General features: G+C 35.6%; 8 protein-coding genes across 9 annotated transcripts; 3 read left to right on the top strand and 5 right to left on the bottom strand.

Moving 5' to 3' along the window:
* The first annotated feature begins 112 nt into the window (after positions 1-112).
* On the top strand, positions 113-1,532 carry LOC18024070 (homeobox-leucine zipper protein ATHB-20). Its single transcript, XM_006408413.2, has 3 exons — positions 113-324; positions 456-841; positions 1,048-1,532. The coding sequence occupies exons 1-3, from the start codon at positions 228-230 to the stop codon at positions 1,363-1,365; spliced, it is 801 nt and encodes a 266-aa protein (XP_006408476.1). The 5' UTR covers positions 113-227; the 3' UTR covers positions 1,366-1,532.
* Positions 1,533-3,148: 1,616 nt separating this feature from the next.
* Positions 3,149-3,817, bottom strand: LOC18024071. The gene has a single exon (XM_006408414.2). It carries the CDS (start codon positions 3,731-3,733, stop codon positions 3,344-3,346), a length of 390 nt encoding a protein of 129 aa, XP_006408477.1. The 5' UTR covers positions 3,734-3,817; the 3' UTR covers positions 3,149-3,343.
* Positions 3,818-4,935: 1,118 nt separating this feature from the next.
* Positions 4,936-5,571, bottom strand: LOC18024072. Its single transcript, XM_006408415.2, has one exon. The coding sequence runs from the start codon at positions 5,488-5,490 to the stop codon at positions 5,104-5,106; it is 387 nt and encodes a 128-aa protein (XP_006408478.1). The 5' UTR covers positions 5,491-5,571; the 3' UTR covers positions 4,936-5,103.
* A 361-nt stretch (positions 5,572-5,932) lies between these two features.
* Positions 5,933-6,437, top strand: LOC18024073. The gene has a single exon (XM_006408416.2). The coding sequence runs from the start codon at positions 5,936-5,938 to the stop codon at positions 6,428-6,430; it is 495 nt and encodes a 164-aa protein (XP_006408479.1). The 5' UTR covers positions 5,933-5,935; the 3' UTR covers positions 6,431-6,437.
* Positions 6,438-7,237: 800 nt separating this feature from the next.
* LOC112089022 (probable pectate lyase 7) lies at positions 7,238-9,505 on the bottom strand. The gene is made up of 4 exons (XM_024159899.1): positions 9,134-9,505; positions 8,130-8,871; positions 7,778-8,023; positions 7,238-7,640 (listed from the first exon to the last, which is right to left on the bottom strand). The coding sequence occupies exons 1-4, from the start codon at positions 9,325-9,327 to the stop codon at positions 7,416-7,418; spliced, it is 1,407 nt and encodes a 468-aa protein (XP_024015667.1). The 5' UTR covers positions 9,328-9,505; the 3' UTR covers positions 7,238-7,415.
* An 833-nt stretch (positions 9,506-10,338) lies between these two features.
* On the top strand, positions 10,339-12,590 carry LOC18024074 (mitochondrial outer membrane protein porin 1). The gene is made up of 6 exons (XM_024159900.1): positions 10,339-10,492; positions 10,961-11,028; positions 11,277-11,387; positions 11,506-11,592; positions 11,690-11,898; positions 11,989-12,590. Exons 1-6 carry the CDS (start codon positions 10,444-10,446, stop codon positions 12,293-12,295), a joined length of 831 nt encoding a protein of 276 aa, XP_024015668.1. The 5' UTR covers positions 10,339-10,443; the 3' UTR covers positions 12,296-12,590.
* A 313-nt stretch (positions 12,591-12,903) lies between these two features.
* On the bottom strand, positions 12,904-14,356 carry LOC18024075 (hypersensitive-induced response protein 3). Its single transcript, XM_006408418.2, has 4 exons — positions 14,072-14,356; positions 13,871-13,991; positions 13,588-13,776; positions 12,904-13,476 (listed from the first exon to the last, which is right to left on the bottom strand). The coding sequence occupies exons 1-4, from the start codon at positions 14,258-14,260 to the stop codon at positions 13,118-13,120; spliced, it is 858 nt and encodes a 285-aa protein (XP_006408481.1). The 5' UTR covers positions 14,261-14,356; the 3' UTR covers positions 12,904-13,117.
* Positions 14,357-15,507: 1,151 nt separating this feature from the next.
* Positions 15,508-18,752, bottom strand: LOC18024076 (receptor-like serine/threonine-protein kinase At3g01300). 2 transcript variants are annotated; one of them, XM_006408419.2, is made up of 6 exons: positions 18,226-18,749; positions 17,294-17,631; positions 17,071-17,206; positions 16,573-16,709; positions 16,368-16,491; positions 15,508-16,266 (listed from the first exon to the last, which is right to left on the bottom strand). In XM_006408419.2, the coding sequence occupies exons 1-6, from the start codon at positions 18,440-18,442 to the stop codon at positions 15,755-15,757; spliced, it is 1,464 nt and encodes a 487-aa protein (XP_006408482.1). In that variant the 5' UTR covers positions 18,443-18,749; the 3' UTR covers positions 15,508-15,754. The 2 variants fall into 2 exon arrangements, with proteins under 2 accessions (XP_006408482.1, XP_024015666.1); XM_024159898.1 differs by having other exon boundaries at positions 16,368-16,709; positions 18,226-18,752.
* Positions 18,753-19,319: the final 567 nt, after the last annotated feature.

The raw sequence follows: 19,319 nt of genomic DNA on the forward strand, positions 1-19,319 counted from the left end.
CTTTCTATTATATGAGAGGTTGATGAGATCCACAAGAAACTCCAAATTCATTTGTTACTGTATTTTGATCATTAGATTATAATAACATTATAATCCAATACAAGCATATATATATATATATATATATGTGTGTGTCAGTGATTGATCATTGGTGGAGTTAATTATTTGTATATACATGGTATGTGTTTGATCCAACTTCAGACGCAGCTGCAGTATTGAGATTGGAGATGGCGTTTCCTCAACATGGTTTTATGTTCCAACAGCTCCATGAAGACAATAGTCATGATCAACTCCCTTCTTGTCCTCCTCCTCATCTCTTCCATGGTACTCTCTCTCTCTCTAGATCTCTCTCTCTCTCTCTCTCTCTCTCTCTCTAGCTCGCTGAATAAAAATAGATTATGAGGCGTAATAGTTACTGAAATTTTGTTATCTTGTTGGTGAATATATATATACAGGAGGAGTAAACTACATGATGAACAGATCTCTGTCTTTAACGAACGAGCAAGGGGATCATCATCAATCCGTTGATGAAGAGAATCTATCAGACGATGGGTCACATATGATGCTAGGAGAGAAGAAGAAGAGGCTGCAATTAGAGCAAGTCAAAGCGTTAGAGAAGAGCTTCGAGATTGGGAACAAGCTGGAGCCAGAGAGGAAGATACAACTAGCTAAAGCATTGGGGATGCAACCGAGGCAGATTGCGATTTGGTTCCAAAACAGGAGAGCTAGGTGGAAGACTAGACAGCTCGAGAGAGACTATGATTCACTCAAGAAACAGTTTGAGTCTCTTAAGTCTGACAATGATTCTCTTCTTTCCCACAACAAAATTCTCCTTGCTGAGGTATAGTTTCTAATATATAAAGTATATATGTCTATTTTAAATGGTGCTTTATCCAACTTTCATTTCTATTGAGGTTTGAGTTTAATTTTGGTATTAGAAGACTAGTAACCAAAGATTGAAAATATGAATCTAACATATCAAATAAGCCAAAAGAAACGTTTTTCTAATTATTTTCGTATATTTTGACTTGTGTGTGATGGTCAAAGGTAATGGCTCTAAAGAAGAAAGATTGTAATGAAACAAGCATAATAAAGAGAGACGCAGAAGCTTCATGGAGCAACAACGGAAGCACAGAGAATAGCTCAGACATAAACTTGGAGATGCCTAGTGAGGCCACTACGACACATGTGAACACTATCAAAGACCTTTTCCCTTCATCTATTCGATCATCTGCACATCAACATGATCAAATGGTTCAAGAAGAGAGCTTTTGTAACATTTTTAATGGCATCGATGAAACGACGTCGGCTGGCTACTGGGCATGGTCTGACCCAAACCACAACCACCACCACCAATTCAATTGATTCATGATCCTATAGCTCGAAATGATCACAACCATCATGGCATTATCGTAATCAACATCATCAGAAAAAAATAAGAAACAGTTCATCTCTGTTTTGAATTTGGCTCTTTGGAATTATTGTTACTCTTTTATCTTGCTTTCTTTGGGTCCGTAGAGTATTGGTGTATAGTGCGATTTTTTTTTTCTTTTTTGGTCAAAAGGCATAGTTTCGAAATTTTTTTGTTGCTTTAACTGAACAAATAAAGTAAAATTTTATTTTATGAGTAAATTTTATATATGGATGGGGTTTACAACTCGAAGCTAATCATAATTAGAGCAACCTACATTAATTGTTGTCGACGTCGCAAGTGACAAAAAAATTAGACTAAGTAAGAAGCATATCATCAAATAGTAAATACGAAGTTACGAACACACTCAGCAATTTCTGGTAACATGTGTTTTTTTGTGGGTACTTATAACATGGGTTTCTCCCTTTAAGTTTTTGTAAAAGCTCTGCCTATGTAAAGGGTACATTTTTTTTTTTTTTGAGGACTAGATTCTTTTAGTATTTCTCCAATAATAAACTTAAAAAAAAAAAAAACTAAGTGAGATTAAAAGTCGTTATCTCCTCAAAAATTTCTATATATTTGTCCACTACTATATTATGTGATGGGTTGGTACAAATTCATTAAAGATTAGTAACTTAGAGCGAGAAAGATTCATATATGCATGTGACTTCGAGTGGGATTCCAGCTCTGTCATTGACGTAACATGATCCATGACTTATATTATATGCAAGGATTTTTTAATATATATTTTGTTTGTTTATTTCTTTCCAAGTTGCAACTAAAACAACGAACTTATACAGAATTACAAATTTACAATATATGCTGACAGTAAAATTTATCATTATTATAATTTAAAAATACTGAATTATTACACACAGATGTATCTAAATCTTTATGGACTAATGGAGAAACATAATTAACAAAACACTATGCCATGTGTCACATATACTTGCATGTTTTATGTATATATGGACCAAAAATACTAACTTAACACGTAAAATTACATCGTCTTTAACATAGACTCCCTGCATAGACTGTATATAATTTGTTGCTCTCAAAATCTATCTGATTGTTGTTGCTGTAACTTGTAAATTCTTACATTTTTAATATCCCTACACCTATTCGACATTTCTTTTCTTCCACTAATTACATTATGTATACAAAAAAAAATCTAAAAATAAAACTGAAGATAGGAAAGTGGAAGCACACGTTCCAAAACACAATAAAGAAGAACATACCAAATTTAAAAAAAAAAAAAAAAAAGAAGAACATACCAAAAAGAAGAAAACAAAAGAGATCACTCTTCTTTTGGGTTCTTTCTCTTTGAGACGAATCTTCATTGTTTTTTTAACAAATTTTATTAACTAATAAGTTTTAGAAAGCTAAGGATTTTTTTTGTTTGGGGGGAGGGGGGGGGGGGGGCAACAGAGCGTAGGAGTTATTATTGTCTATTTTTAAATTTTACGTAATTTACATAAGAGACCATTGTCATCCCATATATAATAGATTCTTTTTTTTTTCAAAACTAATAGAAAACCTGAGTACCGAATCGGTTGTAAATTTTTTACACTTAGAATACTATAAATGTGAGAATATATGTATGCATGCATATACAGTTTTGGCATGTGGAATAATCGGTTTCTCAAATATTCAATGGATATGAAAAAACATAATGATCTAATATTATTCATAACTGTTACATTGTATTAATAACTAATTAACAAAATATTAGCACAAAGATTTATAAGTAGTACATTTCATTTAATTGAATTACAATTGATAATTTATTCAATTGATGCAATTAAATAATTATATATACTATGTGTAAATTATTTGCTCCTCTCATTCGTAAATCAAACTCCATGGGCCAATTTGAAACCTCTTTTAAACGCATCAAAACATCCATATATCAAACCCTAATTCTTGATTGTTTCAATCATCCTGATCTCTCCCTCCGTTTAATCCCAAATCCTTCAAAATGGATCGGATTACGGATACGTATCTCAGTTCCTCTGGCGCCTGCTTGATCCTCCTGTTGAATTTCTTGAGCCTTTTCCCGAATGGCTCTAAACTCTTACCACTTTTGTAAGCTTCTCCGAGCTGAATCAACATCATCTCCGATTTGGTTAACATACTCACCTCGGTTTCCAAGTTCTTAATGTTCGTTTCCTTTTCTTTCAAGTCCTCTTCGATCAAGTCCCTGGCTTCGTGCAGGTCGTTTTCAAGTACTTGTTCGTCCAATTTTATCGAACGATTAGCCTCAGAGACATGTAGAAAGGCAATAAGGGCGACAATGAGAAGCACAAAAGAGATTTTTGCCATGTTCAATGATTATTTTCCCTCAACTTAATTTGAAATAGATCAAACTATATATAATAGTTTGTTAAAAGGAAAATATTAGATGAGAGGAGTGAGTCCGCGTGTTCATTTCTTAAAGCATTTATAGCTTTATCTTTGCGTAAAAATAGTATATATAAGTGTAACCTTGTTTTAATGGTCAACGAATGGTATTGACTTCATTAATAATTTTTCTTTGGTTATCCATACAATTCGCAAAATTTTTGGTTGTCATCTTTATCCATGAATTTCAAATTTCCAACCTTCACTTATGAAAATTCAAGAAATAAGATTCTTGCTTTCTATATTTAGATATGTAACGGTTTAGCGGTGAACCAACAGAATTCACTAACATACATAAATACTTGGTTTCAACAAATAAAAAAAAACTGAAATATAAATTAAATTAATCTTCTCTTAATTAATGATAAGATATTAACGAAAATTTTATCATTATGAATTGTAAAGATAATACTCGATCACTTCAATGTAGGGAGTTTTGTCTACCTTCCTTTTTTCCTCAACGGGAGTTTTTTTTCTATCCAGTGTTGAAAGCTAAGAAAATTGAAGAGAATCGCTGCTTATGGTTGCATTTGGGAAACAAAGCAATTCAAAGCAAAACTTAACCAATTCTGTAGGTAGATATGAGGACCCATGAAATAAATCGCAAGATAATTAAGGGTCATATGCAATTGCCTCACGAATTTGCCAATAAGCATCTAATAGGTGACATAATTTTCTTGAGAATATTTTGTTTCCAGGTCCTAAATGTCATTATCCTGAACTAAGATGTTACTCAACACGTTTTTATTTTCAGGTCCTAATGTCATTATTCTGATCTAAAATATAACTCATTATGTTGCATATTCAAATATAAGCATCATATCGTTTTATGGTTTTTCCTCCATATTAAAACACCTATTCTCTCAATATTTCATATTAATTTTTGTTACAGTGCTAAAATTGTGTTTCACAAAAGTATTGATGAAAATATTTAAACAAAATTCTATTTTATCCCTATTATTCTAACTTGTTAGTTAAAGACATAAAATGATCAAATATACTAATAGAAGATATCATAAAATATTTTTTTCTTAAGTCGACACAAGTTAAAATGATTAGCCTCTATATTAGTAGATTTAATTTTAATTTTTTTGCCGAAGACCACATGATTGAAAACTGTTATAAAAAATATCGTAGGATATACCATAAGCAGTAATATTTCATTAAATTACATTATGATGCAACTAATATACTATGGGGAAATTATTTGCTCTCCTCACTTGTAAAGCTAAACTCAATGGCCGAGTTCAAACCTCTTTTAAACACATCCGCTATAACTATTATTTTTGTTGTCATTCCCTCCCTCTGTTTAATCCAAAATCTTTCAAGATCGATTGGATTATGGATACAGATTTCTTCTTTTTCTCAGGTGCTTTCTTGAGGTTCACTATCCTGCTGAATTTTTTGAGTTTCTTTTCGTAAGGCGCTAGATTCACATCCTTTCTGTAATCATCTCCGAGTTGATTCAGCATTTTCTCAGATTTGCTTAACGTTTTCACCTCAGTTGTCAAACCTTGAATGCTCATTTTCTTGGCCTTTAAGTCTTCCTCGATCATGGCCTCGGCTTTACGCAAGTCTTTTTCAAGTGCTTCATCGAATTTTCCAATGCGATGAGCTTCATAAGCATGGAGAGAGGCAAAAAGGGCCACTACGAACAGCAATAAGGAGATCTTTGCCATGATAGAGCTCAATTTTCCCTGAACAATCAATTTGAATTTAGATTCAAATAGTTTGTTAAAGGAAAAGAGGTGAGAAGAGATGTGAGTGCTTGACTTTTCTTTTCTAGGGCATTTAATACGACCATTAATGACTAATAATAGTATGTACATATCTTGACAAAAAAAAAAAAGTATCTACATATAGCCTTAAATTGATGGTCAGTGAATTCATTGACTCGATTATTCATCTTTCTTTGGTTATCCATAAAATTCGCAAAATCATTTACTAGGCTTATCTAATTCATTTTGTTATAATTATAGCACTTACTAATAGAACATTAAAAAATCAAATTTAACCTTCTACTTTTAGACAATATTTTTTCCGTGTAAAGGCTACCACCAAAAGAAGTTTCAATCCTATCATATATATGACCCAAGAAGATTTGCTATGATTTGAAGCAATAAAATGGCAAACAAATCTTCCATACTTTCTGGTCTTATTGTGATCCTAGTCATTGCATTGGGGTGCAACATCGATGAGGCTGTGGCAAGAGACGTGAAGCTAGTTAAACTCCGCGATGTAAAACCCGAAACTTTGACAACATTGAAAGCAGAAGAAGAAAGAGAGCTCATGAAAGGAGAATCAAAAGACAATCTACTAAAAGAGATTGGGAAGGCGAAGAATATGCTCGGAGAATTGAAAACTTTGAAGAAGCAATCAAATGGTGATATGAAAGATGAGTTGAGTTCTTTGGTGAAATCTGAATCTCTACTTAATGAAATTTCAGATTCTCTTAAGAATGGAACGTGCAACTCCAACAAAGCTAACATTTTTGTTGAGAAAGAATCATTTTTTTACCGAGCATGGAAGGAGAATGCCTATCATTCGGTGGTTCCGGAGAAAGAGAAAGAGTTTATGTCTACGATAAAACGTATTGTGAAGTTGTTGAAGAAAACTTAGAAGACAAATGGGTGAAATTTTGTTATTTAAAAGAGAAAATCATGTCACACACATACATATATATCAGTGGTTTGTTGTGTAACCATTTTTTTTTTTGTAATTAGTAATTACATAGTTTTTCGTAATTCCAAGTTGTAATTGGTTGGAGATCCTATAAATAAGATGTATTGTGATTTAATTTTATTATATGTGTTATGTTCTAATTCAGCTTTATATAATAAGTTTATTGTCATATGTCAATGTCTAAACTGTTGAAGCAAAATTAGAATCAATATCATAATCTAATATGTATGTCGTCAATTTTATAACTCATATCAAAATTTATTATCAAATAAGATATATAAAAATAAAGAATAATTTATGTTTCTTTTTGGAACTTTAAGAAAGAAAGAATAGTATATGTTTGTGAACGATCGATCAAAATTATACCATAGAAATAAATGATCAACTCTAACAAAATTTGGAACATATAACTTAATCTTTCTGTAATGTTTTTGATCATAAACCTAAAAGTCTGATGAAAACGGATTAACTCAGCAATGTTGAATTTAAATATATGTGTTAGCAAGTGTTGGTTTTGATAGATTTTTTTTTTCTTTTTCAATTAAAAAATGACGGTGGCGCCAAAAATTCATTTTTAGAAAAAATGAAAATTCGAATCGATAAATCGTCAAGCTGATCTTAAGTCTTTATTTTTAAAATTAATCACCTTGTCTGTTTTTTCATTGATATTTATATATGTCGCCAAAAGAAAATAGCTAGTGAACTTAAGACGATCACAATCAAACACATACACAACAAATGGAATACAAAACATAATAGAGAAATACAAAGTATCCAGCCGTTGGCATTTTCATTCTTTACACACAAAAAAAACCTCATAAATTAGACTTAGTTCCAATTTTCACCCCATAATTTTTAATATTTTCGTTAAGTCCCTGGCCTGGCCTAGATACAAGAGAAAATGTAATAGTGAGTTATATAATTAGCATGGTTTTCCGACCCGGCAATCCAATGCTCCGGCGTATTTGGTAAGCTTTGAAACGGCCACACCATGTTTGGGTTTGATCATCTGTTGTCTTGTGTGTGAACACTTGAACTTTGGATTTCCAGATTGTCTGAAATATGCTCCGTTCAGGAAGAAATCTTTTTCGGATCTCCAGTTCCAGTTTTTCCACTCGCCTTCTGAAGCATAATCCCTCTTTGTCACCTATATACACGTCCATCTTTCTATTAGGTTCCCCACAAATTATATATACCTCAAACTTCCATTTAATGAAAAAAAAAATGAAAATGCACCAAACCGTTAGCTAATTAAACTCGTATCAATTAAAAATGTTGTGTAACCTCTCTGTAATGAGGCTTGTGAGGTGGAGCGATGAAACGGTTTCCGTGGCTGAGAATGGTAGGACCTTGGCTACCGCCGATAGCGTAAAGCTCCCAGTGAGTGTAGTCATTGTTGACAACATGGACGAAACCCCACCGGATCCTCGGCATCCTCTGCACAAGCCCTTTTCCAAAATGGTTGTAAGCCACTGTGACTTGCATCTTCTTGTCATCTTGGTTGTGGTCTTGCGCCCCAAGCAACATCACCTAAAACATACAAAAGACTTCATTAGTTTACTTTGAGCTAGATCGAATGAATAAAGCTCAATCTATATATACTCTATATATAGATATAAGGAAATTGAATACCCACATCGTTGTGGTGGGTGAAATGAGAGTTAGAGATGGTGATCCCGGTGGAGCCCATGATAGCGTCGATGAGACCATCCTGGCATTTAGACATGGAAATGTGGTCAAGCCAGATGTTAGTTGCTCCAAAGATAGAGATCCCGTCTCCATCAGCCTTTCCTCTTTGCCCAAAGTGGTCAATCGAGTCTCTTATCATACCGCCACTGCTGGAGAATATGTGATGGACGTGAAGCCCATGGATGATGATATTATGCACGTACTGCATCGTGATCCCGGCACCGTACGCGATGTGCACGTTAGCACCGCGAGCATCGATCGTCTTGTGACTGTTAATCATCAGCTCTTGGTTCAACCTAATGCTCATGTCGTGCTTGAAAATGATCCAGAGCGGTTCTTTCTGAATCACTGCGTGACGCAGTGTTCCGGGTCTAGGGTTCACCACATCATCGTCTCTGTTGCTTGTGACAACGTAGATTCTTCCGCGTTTGCCTCCTGTGGTCTTGTGTCCGAACCCACGGACACAGTGGACGAGCTTCTTGCGACGCTTGGCCCAATCGCGCTGGCAACGCCAGCATTTATCGATCGGGTTGCTTGCGGTGCAAGGTCCCTTCAGCTTACTCCATTTTCCTCTTCCTCTACGTTTACCGCTTAGACTCCGCCTTGTGCTGTTGCTCGGATTAGACATCATCTCGATGAGGTCCTCTTCTGGCTCGTCTCCTTCCGTCCCCTCAACGTCAGTAGAGTTGCTGAAGATATACACCAAAACCATCATAAACCCAATATATTTAAAATTAATCCCTTTTTTTTAAAAAAAAAAAAAAGAGAAGAATTAGTATAGCAAAACCATGTCAGGTTCTTCTTATATCATATCTTAGCTAGCAAGCCCGAGTCCGACTCAGGGTATAAGTTTGTTAATTTGCATAAGATCAAATAAAGTTAATTTCAATCGGATTTAAACAGAACACACATATATGGGAAAAAAAAAATCGAATAGATTAACGGAGTTACTCGTAATGACGCTCGTGGAAGTGGTCGACGATCGCATAAGGATCGGAATGATAAGCCATAAGGGTGCGTTTACGAGCTTCATTGGCCTTTTTAACCCAATACTCATCGGTCTCCGCAACATTGGCTCGTATGGTCGGAATCAAACTGGCAATACAAATCAAACACACTAATTTGAAAAGCCTAGCCGTCTCCATTTTCTTTGATTACCCCTTTTTTTCCCCCAAAGAAAACAATTTATATTATACTTTTTTTTTTTTAAAGGGGTAATCTTTTTATATATTTAAATATAAATATATATATGGAGAACTGCTAAGCTTTAAACATGGCTTTAGGTCGTTTTTCTGTTTGGCCTAAAGCCTTTTTTTGGTAGATGAATCGTATTGCGAAGTTTGGCAAACGTGAAGGTTGGTGTTTAAATAATAATAAAAAACTTGACGAAGAATTTTCACTTCTATATTTAGAAAGTTTTCCCGTTATGTATGGAAAGCCATCGTAATTTACTTGTGGACAGGTTTTCTTTGTTTCTCTCTTTTTTTTTTCTCTTTTCTATATTTGGATACTTCTATAAAGAGAGAAAACCTTACCGTTTTCTCAATCATTTCAACCAATTTTAGCAGCAAAACAATTACTTTTAAAAAATGATGTGAAAAAGACAATTACTGCTAAATTATCTATCACTAACTTGTAAAAGTAGTGAAAATGTCAGACAGTCTAATATCAGCCACACTGACTACAGTGAACTAAAAAGCTTAACAATTTTCAGTTCTTACAGGAGTGTAATCGCGAACTAACTACAGTGAAATTTTGAATTTGACTAATAAACAAACCGATTCAGACAACTTATAATCGCGAATTAATTTTATTCATATCTGAAAGAATCACATGGTTTTCAGACTAATTAATACATTTAAAAACTCAATCGAATAGTCAACAAACCGAAATAATTAAACTGTAAACCGATTGAATACCTGTTCCGTTCAAGACAGAACACAATTTTTTAATTGTTTTTTAGAGAGGAAAAAAAAAGAAGAAAAGGTCACTAAAATACGCCGCCGGAGTGCCACGTAATGATTACAGAAGAGAAAGATATCGACGGCTGTGACCTGACGCAGCGAGTCTGGATCCAACGGCTGATAAAGCTTTACTTGATAAGGTAGACAAACCCTCTCTGATATAAATCGGAAAAAGAAATAAAAATTAGGGCTTTCTTCATCAATCTCTTATATACGCCACAACTTTCATTTCGTCTCTACTTGCGATTCTCAGACTCTGTCGAACTATCTTTTCTTTCGTTTACCACAGAAGCAAAAATGGTGAAAGGTCCTGGTCTCTACACCGACATCGGCAAAAAAGCCAGAGGTAAAATCTCTCTCACTCTCTCTCTTTCTCCTTCATTGCGTTGAATCTCTTTATGTCAATACGATCTGAATTTAGGGTCCATTTAGGTTTTATTGATCTGGGTTTATTCTTAGATTATTGCATTTGCTTTGGATTTTTTTTTTCTTTCTGGGTATCTAAACCCAGTTTTCCGATTCCGATTGGAAGGAGATACAAATCGATCGTTTCTAGCGATATTTGTGATGGATATGAATAATCCCCTGGGTTTCAGCATCATCTCTGTATTTTTTTTCCTCAGTTTATATGGCTTTCAATCTATTTGTGTGATCCCATCCACTTTTGTTTTCGAATTTGTCCCCGATTTGGATCTGGAAAAATCAATTTGATATGCAGTCAATAATGTTTAGGGGTTTCTCACCAGTTGATTCTCCTTTGAGAATGTTTTGGTAGATTGTTTAAGTTCTGAATGTTGTTACTATGGATTTGCAGATCTTCTGTACAAGGACCACAATAGCGACCAGAAACTCAGCATCACTACTTACTCTCCAGCCGGTGTTGTAAGTTTCAGTCCTGAGTTTTTTCTGCTTATAAACTTCATTGTTAACTATCAGCTCTGGTTAATGGAATGAGGTCTTTCTCGACTGTGTTTCTACTTTTGTTTTATTGATTAGCTTTAAGTTTACTTACTTTTGAGATTTGAGCTGTTTAAGCTTTGTGATCTAGCTTCAGCAATTTTACATGTATCTATCTTGACCACCGTTACTCATAAGCTACTTCTTTCTTGCGTTACCCGTTACAATCTTAGGCCATCACTTCAACTGGAACTAAGAAAGGTGACTTACTGTTGGGAGATGTAGCTTTTCAGTCGAAGCAAAAGAACATTACTACTGATTTTAAAGTTTGCACAGACTCTACGGTACGCAAATTCCTACCCAGTATACTGTACCTGAACGTGTTTTATATAAAAAAAAATTTTTAGCTACTTAATTGTCAGAGCTACGTTCTTAACAACTATGTGTGTGTATTGGTTGCAGGTTTTGATCACTGCTACGGTTGATGAGGCTGCACCTGGGCTGAAGTCAATCTTCAGCTTCAAGGTCCCTGACCAAAATTCCGGCAAGGTATAGTATTAACTACTGTTCAAGGGTCTTTATCTGTTATAGGTTTCTAGTTTTGTCGTCTGGATTTATATTCTGTGGTGTTTTCTCTTCCATACAGATTGAGCTGCAGTATTTGCATGATTACGCCGGTATCAGCACGAGCATGGGATTGACTCAAAACCCAACTGTCAACTTCTCTGGTGTGATTGGCAGCAATGTGGTGGCTCTTGGTACTGATGTTTCATTCGACACCAAATCCGGAAATTTCACCAAGATCAATGCTGGCCTATCCTTCACCAAGGATGATTTGATTGCCTCCCTTACCTTGTAAGTGAATCCGTGTTAGAAATTTGGGATACGAAGTTTTTTTTGTCATCAAAAAGAAAAAGTGTAGCTGAGATTGTTGTTGTTTGCTAGGAACGAGAAAGGCGATGCGATGAACTTGTCGTACTACCACATTGTTAACCCGCTGTTCAACACGGCGGTTGGAGCAGAAGTGAGCCACAAGTTCTCAAGCAAGGACAACACCATAACTGTTGGAACACAGCATTCGCTTGACCCTTTGACTTCAGTGAAGGCACGTGTGAACAGTGCGGGAATAGCCAGTGCACTCATTCAACACGAGTGGAGACCCAAGTCGTTCTTCACAATCTCAGGTGAAGTTGATACTAAGGCTATCGACAAGAGTGCTAAGGTTGGATTGGCTCTCGCTCTCAAGCCTTGAAACAGAGATTGAAGAATCCAAGCTGCTATAGCTTCTTAACTAGTTTTTTCTATGCGGTTCTGTTTTTTTTTCTCTGCTTGGGTTGGTGCTTTTAATGGCTACTACTGATCTTTCCCATTTTCTTGTCGGATTTGTAGAGAATAAAAAGGTTGAAAAAAGATCATCTTGGTGATGATGAACCCTTAAAAGATCCTTTCTATTTCTTCTTCTTTGCTATGTCACCGTGTTCGTTGGATTTGTTTTCGGGATTTTTTGTGGTCCTATGGGTCTGGGCTTAACACAAGCGTTGATTTTATATCGGAATTTTTTGTTTACGCAACATCCGAATTTAGTATTTTGACTTACTTTATAGTTTGGGCCACGCCACAAAACTATAAAATCAATGCTTGTATTATATAACTAAGCGTTGAATAAAAAGATGGATTTTTTTAGGGCCAACGTACTTATAGCTTGGGCCACGCCACAATAAATCAAATTTGAATGGTTCAAACAGGGCGGTATTGTGATTTAAACATAGTATTTGTAGTATTCCCAAAATTAGTGAAAATGTACGTACAATTAGAGTCTTGTTGGCCAAAAAAAAAGAGATAGTTTACTTATATTTTCAATTTTCACATACAAACTGAATTTTCAATATAAATCAGTACAAAGGCACACAAAAGACAGACAAACAAAAAAACGCCAAAACACCATTGTTAAATCTGGAAAAAGAAAATATAAACAACCACAATCAACACAGCATTATAGAGATTTTTGGAAAATTATCATTTAATAAAGAAAATAGGGATATAGACAGAGAGTTGTTGACTGTTGACTGAGCCCTTAAGAGGTCTGGTGGGCCTGCAACAATCCATTTCGAATCTGCGTTGCCACGTCAGCGACGGCGCCGGGACCGTGAGGGATAAACACCGACGATGATTTGGAGTGAGCTCCGATATCTCTCATCGTGTCGAAGTACTGAGTCATCATCACCATGTCCAAGACATCCTTCGCCGACGTTCCCGGCACGTTTCCGGCGAACCCGAGAACACTGTCTCTGAGTCCGTCCACGATCGCTTGCCTCTGACGAGCGATTCCGAGTCCCGACAGGTACTTTGACTCAGCTTCACCTTCTGCTCTCTTTATCTGAATTATTTTCTCCGCCTCTGCTTTTTCGTTCGCCGCCACTCTCATCCTCGCCGCTGTAACCGATTCCGATATTTGTCAATGTAATTAAAAACCACCATCATCAGAGACCATTCATACAGAGATACTCAATCAAAGATCCAACTTTTGATTCATATATGACTTACCGGCGTTGATTTCGTTCATGGCACGTTTAACCTGTTGATCAGGCTCGATGTCGATGATAAGGGTTTGAAGGATTTCATAACCATAAGCAGTCATGGCTTTGTCTAGCTCTTCTTCCACTGATTTGGCGATTTCATTCTTCTGCTCAAATACATCGTCCAAGTTCAGCTTTGGAACACATGCTCTGATCACTAAGAATAAACACATTTAACCCAATATCAGAATCTTTGAATGACTTGGAAAATCAAAAAAGAAGATGAAGAAGAGGATACTGTAGTTAATTACCATCAAAGACATAGGCTTTGATTTGGGTCGTTGGATTGCTAAGTCTGTAAAAAGCATCACTTGCCTTATCAACTAAGACTCTGTATTGTATGGATGCAACCACTGTCACAAACACATTGTCCTGAGATACAGAATCAAAGATGAATCCATTAGAAGAAAGCCTGATCATATGTGTAATAATGTGTCTGTGTTTAATGTTACCTTGGATTTGGTTTCACATTGGACATCGAGTTGCTGGAGACGGAGGGTGAGATGACCGGCGACGTAATCACCGACGATCCACGGCACAAATTGAAGACCTGGATTAAGAACTTTTTCAAATTTTCCAAATCTCTCCTTGATCGCCACATCTGATTGCTTCACCAGCACGCAGCAGAAAAGATTCCCCATTAAAAATAGGAATTCTTAGGCTAAGAATAAGAATGAGTTATATATATTACTTATATATGTCTTGTCTTTTCTCTCTATTGCTCTCTAAAGTTTGTGGAAGAGAGGAAAGTCGCATTATGTATATATATAGATAAGAGAGCCTAAATGGGAAGATCATGTCAAGATGTCATCTGATTATTCCTCCGAAATTTCGTATTTATCATTTGATAGTGACATTTCCTTTTGAAAAGTCAAATCAAGTATATCCTGGTCGTTGGAGATAAGTAGATTATCAAATTGATAAAATATTTGTCATTTATGAACAAGTACATTTGCTTTTCATATTCTTTTTTTGATTATGACAACTTCAGTAAACGGTTTAACAACCAAATATGCTTATGTAATGTACAAGTTATCCGTGAAAAATAGTTCTTGTTGATACAGATTTTAATTATAAAAAAGTGAACTATATTTGATTTTATAGGACAGTTTCTTGGTAGTGAGAGGATGGAACATAGTTGGATAGCCTTGTCAGACGACAATAAACAATAATTATTCTACAGTTTGTATGTTCGTATATTTTAAATTATGCAAATTCAAAAATCGTAGGGAAAACCGTGGACTGGACTTTCATTATTTATTATTACTCTGCAGCTGTAATGTGTAAGGTTTCCAAATTAATATAAAACAACATGGTTTTAATATTGGTTTCTGATGTTGGAAAAAAGGTGGTGCGAATTAATGTTTTTTTGGAAAATTGGAAGTTTGGAACGGTCCATTATTCTTGAATAGTTGAATGTATAGTATTTTTTTTTTTTAAAAAAAAAAATCATTTAGTAAATGAAACTATAATTTTCTTATAAATTTATAAACAAATGTTAAAGTTACACCAAAAAACAATAAAACAAATTACAGCAAACGTAAGCGACTTTCAGAATACAAGTTTTTGAATAAAAGTCATTGGTCTTTGCGGCTCGCATGTTTATCAATGGATTAACTTGCAGTTAAGTATGCTCTTGCAGTTGAGTAATTGAATAATTATAATTTCACGTAAGAAATGGTGTCATTGTGACATATTTATGTGTTATTCGAAAATATATCTAAAGCTTACAAGCGGATAAGTCCAAAACTCAAAAGAGAAAAATATTAAAAAATTAAAAGCTACTAAATTTCATTAATCATTTCTTTATATTGAAGATTAGGTTGCGTACTTGGAATGTTCAAAAACAAAAAGGTTGCGTACTTGGTCAAGCGATTGTGAACTGCGATGACGATTAATAGGGAATGACAATATTACCCTCTGACAGATAATCATTAAGAGTACAATAGACGAAAAACATGAGGTCACAAAGGTAAATCCAGAACTTCGAATCTTCTTTCAGATCAATCTTACATCATCATAATTTTGCCATCTTAAAATCGGTTAAGAATATCGGTTTAACATCGGTTAAAAAGACGCTTCCTTGCGTCACAAGAAAGAGCCTCTGATAGCTTCGGGGATGAAGGAAATCTTTTTTAAGTAGTTGCACCCTTGGGCTTAGGAGACGGAATCTGATGACGATAAGGTGAAGAACCAGTTTGGCCATGAGGACTAGACAGAGTCCGAAACACGGGTTGCCCGTTTCTTGACCCGAAACCACGACCCGACCCAGACCCAGACCCAGCTTTCAGCCGCTCAGCTTGCATAGTCTGGAAGTAGTAAGAAGAGCTAGCCATGTCTTTGAGATGTGGGAGTGGTTTAAGGACTTCAACCACTTCACTCATTTTGGGTCTAATTTTGGAATCGCGGCTAAGGCATTGAGCTGCAAGCTGGGTCACTTTTTGAGCTCCTTTGATGGAGAAATGACCCTCCAGCCTCGGATCAAGTAGCCTGTAGAATCTTCTCTTGTCAAGTAGATGTGGCCTCGCCCACTCCACGAGGTTGTGCTCTCCGTTAGGTCGGTTTTTGTCCATCGATCTTCTACCAGTCAGCATTTCGAGTAGAACCACACCGAAACTGTATACATCGCTCTTTGATGTCAAGTGACCTTATAATCAGCGAAAAACAGAACACTAGTTAGTTATATACAATCTTTCAATGAACCAAATATCAACCGAAGAAAAACTCCAATGAAAATACAAGACTTACCAGTCATTACATACTCAGGAGCAGCGTAACCATAAGTGCCCATGACTCGAGTAGACACATGGGTTTTGCCTTCATCAGGAGCATCTTTGGCAAGCCCGAAATCTGATAGTTTGGCATTGTAGTCCTGAAATTGGGATATTGGCAAAGAGTTTAGAAGCAAGGAAGACGTATACGTATATGCCAAGGTAAAGTAAAGGAAACATACTGCATCAAGTAAAATGTTGGAGGTTTTGAAATCTCGATAAATGACCGGCTTTAGAGCTTCTTCGTGAAGGAAACTGAGACCCTTTGCAGCACCTAATGCAATCCTCATCCGAATTGACCATGGAAGAGGTAACGACCCTTCAACACAAGTTAAATTCACAAAGGAGTATATTTAACATCAATTCTAACTGAGAAGACAAATCATACAAAAGGATTATGCCCTTTTAAACACACTTCATACACCAAAAAATCTTAGAACTATGGATCTAAGGGAGTACTTATAGTGGGTCAATATAGTCCAGCAATATCAACCATCTAAGATTTGGAAATAGAAAGGTTCCAACTTCATCAATATAGAGTAGAAATCCTCCAGTTTTAAGAATGTGCAGTAGTTGCATTTTTAGTTATTAAACACTCGCTGTCTGAGTGGCAAACACATAACGAAAGAATTAAACTTTACTGCGTATATACAGCATGAAGGTGGTACATGTTTACTTACTTCTGAAAAGGTGATTCTCCAAACTTCCTCGAGGCATAAACTCATATACCAGCAGCCTTTGATCATCTTCGATACAATAACCCACCAGTTTAACAAGATTGGGATGGAGAAGATTACCGAGATAATTAATCTCAGCCTGCAAGCGCACAATAATAGAAGCCTTTTAGTTGTGGGATAAGTTTCAATAGATATATGGAAAAGCAAACAAAACAAAGGATCTTACAAGCCACTCTTTATGACCCTGAAGTCCATCAGGATTCAAGGTTTTGACGGCCACAGTAAGCCCAGTGCCAGGCTTAACAGGAGCAGTTCCGTTCTCCTCGACCCATCCTTTAAAGACACAACCAAACCCACCTTCACCGAGAAGACTTTCCGGTCTGAAGTTTCTAGTTGCCAACTTGAGATCAATGAAAGTAAACTTCTTTAGGTGAGAATAGATCTTAAGTTCTTCACTTATCATTGGAGTCGACAAAGAGCTTTCTGCATTGCTAGTTGTTGTTGTAGAAGAAACCGGGCCAACCGGTTGATCGTTTGATTTAACAATTGCCGACTTACTTCCCACTGTTAAAGCCCAAAAAAAAAAATGTTCTTACAAAACCATTAAAAAGGTCCTCCCTACAATTGCCGTTTTACGATTCTCCTGACTCTACTAACTGGTAAGGCAAAAAAAATAAGACTTTTCTTCCACACTATAATGGATCTAACTAAGGACACGAAAGATCACCTACGGCAACCACATAAACCATAAGAACATTGCACAATTTCACTTTGAAGCAAGAAAACCTCAAGGAGACATAGGCATTATCAGAGCTTCAAAGCAAAAGGAGAAGAAACCGTTTAGCAAATTTTAAAAGGGAAAATCAAGATATAGATATTTAATTTGGATTAGCATCAAGTTATCTGAAGTTAGGTAAACTAACCACAATGACATTGAGGTTTTGCTCAATTTGTCAAATGGGGAAAACCCCTTATATGGAAAGATAAGTCTTGTGACAATTTGGGAAACAAAATCTCCACAAAAACTACGAAGATTGCATTCCAAAGGAAAGGTTTTATTTTAACTCAACGGCACTGAAATCCTATCTGGAGCTCGAATTGCAGAACAAAATGGACCAGAGAGAAGTTTGAAAGAAGAAGAAGAAGAAGAAGCCATACCAGAGCTTGTAGAGACACTGAGAGAGCTATCAACATCTGATGTTGAAGGTACGCAGCAAACCATAACCCTAAATTTGACCCAGCAACCAATTGCTTCTTCTTCACCTTCACTGTTTGTGACATTGTTCTTCTTCTTCTTCCTCTTCTTATTCATCTCGCTCTCATTAGATTTCTTCGATTGCCAATTCTCCATAACTTTGACGGAATCTAAACTCATCCCCACAAACCCAGTAAAACGAGAACAAAAACAAAACTCGACGGAACTTGATCAGACCAGGAGAGACAACAAAAGAAAAACCCTACAGAATCCAAGCGAATTATAGAGAGAGAAAAAAATCCCAGTTGAGGAAATTTTCTGGAGAGCCAAAGAAAAAAGGAAGCGAATTTGGTTTAGAGATGAGTAAGATTCACTTGAAAATGGATTAAAAACCCCAAGTCGCGGAATTTTAGTCAAAAAGGGGAATTGATGTCTGTGGAGAGATGGAGAGAGAAGTGCAGAGAGGAGAGAGAAAGAACGGGCAAAGCGGGCAAGAGAGAGAGATTGAGCATGTGTTTGTTTGCTAACTCTCAACAGTTACAAAACGCATATTTCGTAGCCTCAAAATATGAGTATCTTATTTTTTAAATTGACATACATATATTCTTATTATATACTCACTTTTTATAATCAAAACTATCGCCTTCATTTGGTAAACAAACTACAAAATGGCTTCACTTATTTTTGTTGGAGTTTTTGTTTTTTTTTATTTATAATTATTACTTTGTTATTTTCCATTTGAAGAATAAGTCGTTTCATTTAAGTTTCTAATTACTTAATTATTCAAATTTGTAATTAATAGTCTAATCTCCTGAGATTTTGCCAAAAAAAAAAAAAAATCTATAGAGATTTGATATCTATGGTTTATTTGTTCTGTGCTTTCTTTGGAAAAGAAGCTCCTAATCATATTGCTTTTCATTTCACTTTTTTCTTTTTCGATATAAGTGAAGCTAAACCATTAAAAAAGGAAATGGGAAAGGATCAACATTGCCTGCAAATTAGTTTTACTGTGAAATGACAAAATCATATGACTGTTTTTTTTTAATTCGGTGATTGG

Source organism: Eutrema salsugineum, unplaced genomic scaffold, assembly GCF_000478725.1.
Source record: "Eutrema salsugineum unplaced genomic scaffold, Eutsalg1_0 scaffold_13, whole genome shotgun sequence".
NCBI classification, from domain to species: Eukaryota; Viridiplantae; Streptophyta; class Magnoliopsida; order Brassicales; family Brassicaceae; genus Eutrema; species Eutrema salsugineum.